Genomic DNA, 10,762 nt, shown 5'->3' with positions numbered 1-10,762 from the left:
ATGAACCCGAACAGATGATCACTCGCGGCACGCCGCTATGGTGCGCTGCGGCCCTAGAAGCTCAATGATAGGCGTAGGTGCCTACCTAGGTAGACTGTCAGCAGTACTATCACATGAGTACACACATGTAAGCTGTATCTGATGCTACTGAGGTTAGTTCCACATGTACGGAGATCCCAGAGCTGAAGATGTGAGACAGGCGTTGGCCAACAATCACTTCAAGGTTGTAGTGCAGTACTAGTGCCCTCACCGTCATGAACTGCTTCAGCAAGCACATCAAGCATCAAGTAGAGTGACGCTCGGTTGTCTATTTTTGTCCGTACGCAGCATAGTATCATGAACTCAACACATTCCCTCTTTTTGGCCCCAGCTGAGCAGGATAGTCAACGTTCACTAACACCGTAGGCTAAGACATTGGGGCTGATGAACGAGGGTGGGACGAACGGGCAGCAACTCAGGTGGAGTCTCTCCGCATCGCGCGTGTTTCAGATATCAACGCAGTTAGCAACAACCCAACTGTGGGAAATCTGGCTGCCTGCGGCTGCAGTCGACCCCGACTCTCCTACCAGGGCAGATCTTGATTTCGGCAGTGGCCCAGCATTGAGAGAAAAGAGCCTTGTCCTGGCTCAGATCCCCGCTTGGCAGAGCAATGCCCCTGTCACTGGCTGGGGGCTTTTGCCGAGCAGATCTTCTAGTTGTGGCCAATGACTGTTGTGTTCTGCCCACTCAAGCCACTTTTCGATTTCTCCGCAAACTTGAATGTTGGTTGCCTGCGGCTAATCAATCCGCTTAAACAGCCGCCAACAAGCGCAGTCAGTTGACGGTGCCTTTGATTGGCGAACCGGACGGCCTTGAATTGGAATTGGAGACTGAGAGGTAATGTGTAGTGTATGCGCGATGGTAGTGTAGGTTGCGAGCTGAAGCGTAGGACAAGATCAAGACGCGGCAAGGACAGCGGACCAACTGCCACGATTGCCTAGCTGCCCATCACTTCGAACTCTACTTACAGTTAGCCACAAGGAGAGTTGCCTTGTGTGCTTTGAGCACAGCGGATTTGTTTCCGTGATAGTCAGTTCCGACAGTGTAGGGTATGCTGCCACGCCTTGGAATCGACACAGGACTTATTATTAAAAGGCCCGCTCGCCGGAGGGTGGTAGAAGGAATCCCAACCCTGTCGGTTCATTCCCACGTGGACCTCCAAAACGCATGATAGAGGATGACGAAATATTGACCACGACGGAGTATCAACAACTGTGGTGCATTGGCACCAAAGACATGTCCCATCGGGACCGCAGGGTTCCGTGCCGAACCCCCTGCCGCCATGGCGACGGGCAAAGAGGAATGACGGAAGAGGCGGAATCACCGGACCAGTCAAGGCTTCAGAAGCGCAACCACGTCCCGCCCGCTCTTCTCAGCCGCACCCCTGCCTCGCTCGTTGCGTCTGAGATGTTGTTCTGGAAGGCTTCCACGCGGCCTCTGTGCCGTCGACGTGCTTGTCACACACGCTGGAACCCCCTGTCGGCAAGTGATAACACCGAACGGCAGGTCAGACCTCCATTCTGACGCGCTCATACGAGGCGCTGAGATGAAATGGGCACCACCATCTCGAGAGCGCTCTGCCCAGTTAAGGTTACACGCCAATGCGGGTGTGCGGCACCTCGCCTGTAACATCGGCGAGCTGGGAGGGGGTAGGAGCGGGGGCGTGGGATTTTGAGCCCTTGCCAGGAACGAACGCGCTACTCGGCAGATTTTGAAACGTCCGATCCTCTGGAATCCGCCGTTAGCTATACAAATACCTACAATGTACGTACACGGGGACACACGGCTGGTAGAGCGCTCTTGTTGCTTAGTGTGATCGGTATGTTAAAAGCAATGAAACGATAATGGGCAGCACCCCGCTCAAGCGGACCACGGTCCTGGAGAAAAACGTACACTGTAGGTGTCCCGCTGTCAGTGCACCGCAGGACAACCTCTAGGGCTCATCCGCAGGCTTGGAACGGGGGCAGATGAGGTGCCCGCCACCCACGTGGGCATCCGCCTGGGACCGGAGCAGGTGTCGGCGCATGTGGCATCGGAGTCGGAGTCGTCGGATCAAATTTCGTGGTCACCGAGCCTACGACATGAACAAGCGCAACGGTCCCCGCCTTTGAACCAGAGGATCGAAGTATGGTTGACATCGGTGTCATACCGTTCGACTTCCTATTTCGTCCATTCCCGCGCGGTCCTGCGCACAAAAGCGCGTAGTGGTTCGGTTGCAATGCGAGCCGGGACAACCAATGCCCGCACTGAGGGCGGAGCGCGCTCCGTATGGAACAATCTGGAAGGGTTCTTTCATGGGAAAAGCGAGACACCTGCACGTGGCTTGTCAGAGTTGCAATAGAGTTTCAGCTGTGCGAAGCATAGAATGGATGGCGAGGCGTGGTTGGTGGACAGCTTCGGGAGGGGCGGATCGGAATTGCCGTTGAATGCGACGCGTCGGCCATGTGCTATGGTGATATGGTGATAGCGTGATGTGATAGGAAATAAGAGGCGAATCTCAGTCCAACGGTAGCAGTTTAGAGTCGCATGAGGAAGGGTTTAGGTGGCATTGTACCTACCGTAGGAGTATGTAGGAGAGCGACGGCTGAACCACAGAACCAGTCACTGATGAGGGAGGTTTCGTTCGCTCACTGCCAGCCTGTGCAAGAAAGTTGGAGCCGGTGGACGTAGCGCTGTTGGCTTGGGCTCACCTGGGTGAGGATCGGTCTGATCCGTCGGCGTAGTGTCCGAGTCCTGTAAATGTTAGGTAATCAAGCACGTGTCTAGGCAGCCATGCCACGTGCCTCCTTGAACCTCAACAATCAGACGATGACGCTGTCTTCAAGCTGCTATCCACCAAAAGAACAAAACATTTTATCCTGTCACTACGGGAAGACGACGGCGTTATTGGATAGAATTAGGAGGAAACTGAGAGGTCGGCCTTCCGACCGGCCCGCGAGGTGGCTGAATTCCCGTCGGACTGCAGAATTCGTAGATTCGCATCGCGCCCAAAACACCAGTTACACCACGGCTGCAGTGGGGCCGAGTCCATCTCTCTGGTTCCGCGACTTGCATCCATGAACACTGAAGGCCGGCAATAGCAGAATCTCCGCTGAAGAACGTGAACATTCGCTGGTCACCCACAGTGGTCCTGTGGTAGACCGCCAAAATGGAGTTCAACATTGAGTAAAGCCAACCGCACTTTCCCATATCCTCGTCGTCGTCCTTTGGCTGACGAGATGGCAACAGTGATTTGCCCGTCCTCTTTCCGTACCCCCGCATCTACCCAGGCAGGTATTCCCATGGGCATCAATCTGTGCCTTCATCTCACTAACGGTAGACTTAGAACAATATGCGTACGCTGAACCCAAAGAAGTCACGGTGGCTCTCGCTGACTTTTAGAATGCTTCCCGGCAGCTACATGGTAGATTTGAAGAGTGAGATTTTGCCTTGAAACCCGTGGAAGGAGCTGGTCATTGGTTAACGCGTATCAGGAACCCTCGATGCCGGGGGGAACTGTGTGTTGGAGATGCCTTCGGGCACAGGGAAGACAGTCACCTTGCTGTCCCTGATTGTGGCCTATCAACAGTATTACCCGTCGCACCGCAAGCTCATATATTGCTCCCGTATGCCATCCCGTCGCGGATTGAACGAGCTGAAACGCTAAAGCTCATGCGTTCTCCAGGGACAATGTCCGAGATCGAGAAGGCGCTCGTCGAGCTGAAGGCTCTCATGAAGTTCCGCGCAGAACGACTCGGCCACGAGGAGGAGTTCAGAGGGCTGGGTCTTACGAGCCGCAAAAATCTTTGCCTGCACCCTTCTGTAAAGCGGGAGAAGAGCGGCAACGTGGTTGATGCACGCTGCCGCAGTTTGACAGCGGGGTTCGTCAAGGAGAAGAAGGAAAAGGGGGAGGACGTGGAGGTCTGCGTATACCACGACGTGCGGGTTCCCCCAAACACCAGACCCCTGACACCCGGCACCTGCGACATGCGCTGATGTGTCCCGTTCCAGAACCTTGACCTCCTCGAAGCCTCCAACTTGATCCCGAACGGCGTCTGGACGCTGGACGGCCTTCTGCGATACGGCGAGCAGCACAAGCAGTGTCCTTACTTCACCGCCCGACGGATGGTGCGTATTCCTTGCTCCATTCTCCTGCCTCTGTTGGCTGACTTCCCAGATGCAATATTGCAACGTCATCATCTATTCATATCACTACCTGCTGGATCCCAAGATTGCCGAGCGTGTCTCCAAGGATCTCTCAAAGGACTGCATTGTCGTCTTCGACGAAGCTCACAACATCGACAACGTGTGCATCGAGTCGCTCAGTACGGATATCACGGAGGACTCGTTGAGGAGAGCCACGAGGGGCGCCCAGAGCCTGGAAAACAGGATCAGCGAGATGAGAGAGTCGGACCAGCAGAAGCTGCAGGACGAGTATGAGAAGCTGGTCGAAGGCCTCCGGGGCGCTGACGACGGCCGCCAGGAGGACTCCTTCATGTCCAACCCCAGTAAGCCCGCCCGCTCGAGGAAGCGCCAGGTCAGTCTGCGCTATGCTAACTGCTGCCTTAGTCCTCCCGGACGACCTGCTCAAGGAGGCCGTTCCCGGAAATATTCGCAGAGCGGAGCACTTTGTTGCCTTCCTCCGGAGATTCATTGAATACCTCAAGGTGAGTAGCTGCACCAGACAGCCGATATCCTGTAGGATGGGCCTGCCAGGCTGACTAACTGACTGTCTTAGACGAGGATGAAAGTCCGGCAGGTGATATCCGAGACTCCGCCATCCTTCCTCGCGCATCTCAAGGAATACACTTTTATCGAAAAAAAGCCCCTGAGATTCTGCGCTGAGCGGTTGACCTCGTTGGTCAGGACGCTCGAGCTCACCAACATCGAGGATTACCAGCCTCTCCAAGAGGTTGCCACTTTCGCGACTCTCGTGGCGACCTACGAGAAGGGCTTCCTTTTGATCCTGGAGCCGTACGAGTCGGACACGGCCGAGGTACCAAACCCGGTGCTACACTTCACATGCCTGGATGCTGCCATCGCCATTAAGCCGGTCTTCGAGCGCTTCAGCTCCGTTATCATCACGTCGGGGACAATATCACCGCTGGAGATGTACCCGAAAATGCTCGACTTCCCAACCGTGGTCCAGGAATCTTACAGCATGACGCTGGCGCGAAGGTCCTTCCTGCCTATGATTGTGACGCGAGGGAGTGATCAGGCGCCAATATCCACAAGCTTCCAGGTTCGCAACGAGCCCAGCGTGGTCAGAAACTACGGTAACCTCCTGACCGAATTCGCCAAGATCACGCCGGATGGCATGGTGGTCTTCTTCCCCTCGTACCTCTACATGGAATCCATCATCAGCATGTGGCAGGGCATGGGCATTCTCGACGAGGTGTGGAAATACAAGCTCATCCTCGTCGAGACGCCCGACGCGCAGGAGACATCCCTGGCGCTCGAGACGTACAGAACTGCATGCTGCAACGGCCGCGGCGCTGTCCTCCTCTGCGTCGCCCGCGGCAAGGTGTCAGAAGGCATCGACTTCGACCACCAGTACGGACGCACGGTGCTGTGCATCGGCGTGCCCTTCCAGTACACGGAATCGCGCATCCTCAAAGCCCGGCTCGAGTTTCTCCGCGAGACGTACCGCATCCGCGAGAACGACTTCCTCTCGTTCGACGCCATGCGCCACGCAGCTCAGTGTCTGGGCCGCGTCCTTCGCGGCAAGGACGACTACGGCCTCATGGTGCTCGCCGACCGGCGCTTCCAGAAGAAGCGCAACCAGCTGCCCAAATGGATCAACCAGGCCCTGCTGGACGCCGACACCAACTTGAGCACCGATATGGCGGTCAGCAGCGCCCGCCGGTTCCTCAAGACCATGGCCCAGCCGTTCCGCGCCAAGGACCAGGAGGGCATCAGCACGTGGAGCATGGCCGACCTGAGGAAGCATCAGGAGAAGATGGACGAGGAGCGGATCAAGGAGCTGCAAGCGCAGCGGGAAAGAGAGTTGAACCCGCCCGCGGCCGGCCAGGCGACAAGCCATCTGGCGACTGGGCAGGAGGAGAGTGACTATGAGATGGACGACTTTGACGAGGCTGAGTTGATGGCACTGGATAATAATGCGTAGCTGAGGGACACATAAATGGCATGTACTATATATAGTATTATATATACATGGAGCCTTTCTTGCGTTCACGGGTTGCAGAAGCGAACGGATGCGCTTGGTCGTCTGGATAGTGGCCGTGGTAGGTGCATCGTATCACCCGGGCGCAATGAGGGGGGACCTACCCAGTAGGATTGTCAACGCGACTTCTGTTTGCTGACCACATACTGATGGACTGCTCATCTATGGTAATATCCCTTCAATGAAGAAGGTATTGGTATCTGTCCTGAGCATGAACAGTCATGCCTGTCTTACTACGATGTCCGGACGCAAGAACTGCTTGAAGAATTACTTGAACTCTCCACTCCGTCCTGCATCTGAACAGACACCAAGCCAATCCATCTACACCCAGCCTCACCACTAAGGTACCTACCTACCTATCTCATTGCAACGCCACGCTATGCTAATAATGCTGCACCCTGTCTCAAGCGAACACGGGGTGAATCATGAAGAAAGAAATCCGGCCCCCCCCCCCCCCCCCCCCCCCAAAAAAAAAGGAAAGAAAAAGAAAAAAAAGAAAAGAACACCACCAAAAAGAAAAGAACACCACCAAAAAGAAAAGAAAAAAAAAGAAATGCCCTACTGCCCGCGCGTAAACCGCCCCTTGACCTTGACAGCCCTCATCGAGTGAAGTGCATGCTCCCGGCCCGGCGGCCTCCCAATTTCCAAACACAGCAGCCGAATGAGGTCCCGGTTCGTCCAGTAGCTCGTATGGGCACTCAGCATGTTCAGGTACTGGATCTCGAGCGGCCCACCGCCGGACCGCAGGTAGTAATCGATCTGTCCGTTGTCGTTGAGCAGGAAGGCCTTCTTCTCGGCAATCTCCTCGCGCGAGAAGTCATGCACCTCCAGCTCGAGCTGCGACGGCAGGCGGGCGACGGGTGGTTTATGCGGCGAGGCGTCGGCCGGGGCAGCGCCGCCGGTGCCGGTGCCAGTGCCGGTGAGGCCGCGTACGGCGTCGCCGACGGATTTGAGGAAAGAGGTGTTGATGCCGGGCACATAGGCCGTCCTGAGGCCGGCGGCGTAGACCGGGTCGATGGTGCCGTTGAGGAGGTAGGCGATGGGGTCTTCCTTGGCGAGGATGTTGTAGATGTTGTCGACGGCGATGCAGCCGAACATGCCGACGTCGCCGACCACATCCTTGGCTACCGTGTCGGCCGCGTCGGCGCCCGGTTTGAGGCGGCCCCGGCGCGGGACCAGGCCGCCGCGCTCGAGGAGGAGGAAGAAGCCTGCAGGACTGCCGAGGAGGAAGAGGTTGGTGGTGTCGAACTCGAAGAACCGCGTGTCCGGGGACGCGGTGGACGGGTCGGGCGGGCGCGGGACACGTGTGGGTTGTCTGGAAAGGACTTCGATGGCCATGGCGCTGCCGAGCGAGTGCGCGATCAGATGGACGCGGCCTTTTTCCGAGAAGCCGGGGTTGTTTCGGCACCAGAGCCGGTAGACGCGGTTTGCCTCGCTGACTAGCGCGGCAATCATCTTTGGCTTGTGGCGGGACATGTAGTAGGGCACGTCAAACATGACATCCGAGACGATGCCTCGCACTGCCGGGATGGTAGGAGGCTCAATGTCCTTCAGAGTGAACCCGTCGGGCGCGTAGGCGGCTTTGTCCTCCTCGGTGCTTAACCCGCCGTCCTCGAAACTTACGAGATGGCGCCAGTTAACCGGTAAAACCATGATACCGTTCTGCTCTGGCCGCAGGACAGATTTGACGGCAGGGCTCTCAAGCTCGACGTTGACAGCCCTCCGGAAGGCATTGACGGCATGGGTGAAGTGGAAACTCTCCACACGCTCGGACAGCTTCTGGCCAATGCCGTGTGCCACCAGGACCAGGTCAGTGACCTGGCCGCGGTCCTTCTCTAGCCGACAGCCCGGGCAGCCGCCTTCCTCGGCGGTTTGAAGCAACTCCGCTGCTGGGGTTCCAACTGGCATGCTCTTGCTGCGCGATGCGGCCCGTTTATCGTGCACCCTTTCCCATGCAGCACGATCAAACCCTCGTACGACGGGTAGCCCAACGGTTATCCCCCTCATGATCTTGGAGACGGGCTTCCGGCCGTAGTAGGCGGACGGCTTTTGGCTGGGCTTCAAGAGGAAGGCGTTTGTGCCGTCTTTGTAAATGACATGGTAGCTGGCATACAACCTGGACTCGGGAGGCGGCAATGCCGTGTCTTGCTCTGAATGAACGGGCTCGAGAGATCCTTCAGCAGCGGCTTCTCCACGGAAACACCTGGCAGCACAGAACGGGTCGGTCGATATTGGCGGCTCAGGAGGCAAGCCGGGTTTGCCTTTTTGTCGTTTGTCGACAACCTCTGGCCACAGACGGTGGGATACTTTCTCCTCACCAAGCGGACCGACATCGAGAGCAGATCTGAGTTCATCCGCCCACGTTTCTGTCCAAGGTCTGAGCTCGCGGTAGCCTGCCTCTAGCTGGTTGGCGACGACGGGTTCGACAGGAACCATTGTGTCTCTGTGTTGACGGTCAGCAGCGGATTCTTCGGATCTCAATCGAGTCAATCTTTACCTGTAGAACCACGTCGCCCTCAACACAGTGGCAATGTCGTTCACCGGAGACCAGTAAATCGGTTTCATCTGGAGAACTGGCAGCGAGACCATGTGTAGCCTCGAAATGCCCACAGGCACCTCAACCGAGTCCTCCAGCCGTCCCGTGCTAGGCCGCACAGGTACCGACGCTCGACTGTCACCCCTCGCCCTACCCTTAGGAACCGTCCTTGCGGCTCTGTCGTCCGGGGTGGCTACTCCAGACGACCTATTGGACCTCGGCGTCGGCTCAACCCGCACGAACGGCTTGCCAGAAATCCCATCATCCAACACTGGTGGTCTGGCCGGAATGCAGCCGCCAACAGGCAGGCTAGACGCCAACTCTCCCTCAGCAGACGCCATCGACAACCTCGACCCGGCACTCCCAACAACCTGCACAGCCGGACCCGTCCCCGACAACAACCCCGCGGCCGAGGCGGGCCGCGTCCCCTCCACGTCCATCCTCAGCCTAGCCAACTGCGCCATGACGCCCTCCAGCACGCGGTCATGGTCCAGACTCTGCTGCCTCCGCCTTGTGACGGCACAAAACTCTCTTCTCAGCTCAGCCGACGCGTCAATGGCCAACTCGGCACAACATACCGGCACGCGCCCGTGCTCCGGCGGCGTGAGGGGGCCCGAAGGTAGCGACACGCCGGCCGCCGCTGAGGACCCCGGCGCCTGGCCCTCGCGATCATGCTTCTCCTTGTGCTTAACGGCCAGCGCGTTCACGATGGCCGCCAGCTTCTCGGCATTCTCCGTCGACAGACCCGGGCTGGGGCTCCGGTTGCGCGCCGCGTGCGTGTGGTTGCGTCTGTCGCGGTCTGTCGCGAAGCCGAGCCAGGCGCGTTCGAGCGCGGCGTTGTCGCCCGCGGAGAAGGGCCGCAAAGGCAGATTCGACGGCTTCGAGTCGGAGGAGGAGCCGGCGATGGTGGCGGCCGAGAGGGGGTCGTCGATGGGGATGTGCGAGGCGTAGAAGAACTGGGCGCGGATCGGCGGGATGCCTTCGAGGCCCTTGATGGGTTGCGGCTCGGGCACGGGAGCGAGGCGGCAGGCCGGAGGGAGGAGGATGTGTCGTGCTGTTGGGCTGGCCGTGGTCATGGTTGGTTCCCAGGTTGGTGGTACCTGCGGCAGGAAGGAGAAGCTCGGTAGAATGCGGGATTGGAACGGGAAATAAGGAATGTATAATATGTCTGAGCATACATGATCGGGAGCGGAATGTTGACGAGAGCTGTTGGGGAGGCACACTTCAAGTTGTCTCCTACAGTGGCACGCCGGGATCAGGCGCAAGGCAGTTACGAGTAGGTCCAGACTACCTAGTAGCTAACACACCGCCTGGAGTACAGCGCTAAGACCGCGACATAGGGGACGTTTATGATATATTGAACTTCAGTTGGTGTGATCGCAAGAAAAGAGAGAATCCGCCGAAGTGGGACAGCGCGTCGAGATTCGTCTGAAACATGGCGAAAAGCATGTGCGATCAGCGAAGACCTTCCGTCGAGTTCGGTTGGCCCGATGACGTGTAGCCGGCGCCGGCGAGTGGATGCCTGCCGGGCGGCATGCGGTTGCTGTATGTACAGTACTAATATTCCGTATGTACAATACATACATACCGTGACACGTGTAAGTTGATTCGCTGCAGTGCCGGCCAAACAATCCAATGGCATCATTGGCATGGGGTTCACGCCATCCACAAATGGTAGAATACAGAGGGCAGTACTCGTATGGTATGGCGTAAGATTCGGGATTTCGTGGAACACCATGTACGAAGCGCCTAATAAAGCACATAGGCGAAGGGATATCAAGCAAGAACAGGTATGGAGGAGGGATCGGTGTAACCAGACAGTCTTTAGAGGGCCGTTTTTAGAAATGGCCATTTAGCTGCATATAGCAGTACAAACCACGATACGGTGTAAAGAGTATGGCATCCGAGATGTCACGGGTATGGAGCAGGTATTGTATTGTACTGTACCTATAGGATGTATGAATACGGTAACTCATACATAATGCAAGCGGTATATTACAAGGGGCTCGCACTCTCTGTCCGGC

At 57.2% G+C, this 10,762-nt stretch overlaps 2 protein-coding genes across 2 annotated transcripts; one reads left to right on the top strand and one right to left on the bottom strand.

Annotated features, from left to right (window-relative positions):
- The first annotated feature begins 2,843 nt into the window (after nucleotides 1-2,843).
- On the top strand, nucleotides 2,844-6,644 carry B0T15DRAFT_536627 (uncharacterized protein). Its single transcript, XM_062869562.1, has 10 exons — nucleotides 2,844-3,204; nucleotides 3,268-3,308; nucleotides 3,365-3,374; nucleotides 3,436-3,455; nucleotides 3,513-3,644; nucleotides 3,704-3,957; nucleotides 4,030-4,146; nucleotides 4,196-4,526; nucleotides 4,588-4,685; nucleotides 4,757-6,644. The coding sequence occupies exons 1-10, from the start codon at nucleotides 3,188-3,190 to the stop codon at nucleotides 6,143-6,145; spliced, it is 2,409 nt and encodes an 802-aa protein (XP_062720259.1). The 5' UTR covers nucleotides 2,844-3,187; the 3' UTR covers nucleotides 6,146-6,644.
- A 48-nt stretch (nucleotides 6,645-6,692) lies between these two features.
- B0T15DRAFT_418588 (DDHD domain-containing protein) lies at nucleotides 6,693-10,219 on the bottom strand. The gene is made up of 2 exons (XM_062865507.1): nucleotides 8,700-10,219; nucleotides 6,693-8,645 (listed from the first exon to the last, which is right to left on the bottom strand). Exons 1-2 carry the CDS (start codon nucleotides 9,812-9,814, stop codon nucleotides 6,761-6,763), a joined length of 3,000 nt encoding a protein of 999 aa, XP_062720258.1. The 5' UTR covers nucleotides 9,815-10,219; the 3' UTR covers nucleotides 6,693-6,760.
- Between the last annotated feature and the right edge of the window lie 543 nt (nucleotides 10,220-10,762).

Source organism: Chaetomium strumarium (genome assembly GCF_033439665.1).
Source record: "Chaetomium strumarium strain CBS 333.67 chromosome Unknown B0T15scaffold_5, whole genome shotgun sequence".
NCBI classification, from domain to species: Eukaryota; Fungi; Ascomycota; class Sordariomycetes; order Sordariales; family Chaetomiaceae; genus Chaetomium; species Chaetomium strumarium.
This window is presented reverse-complemented; position numbering and strand designations above follow the sequence as displayed.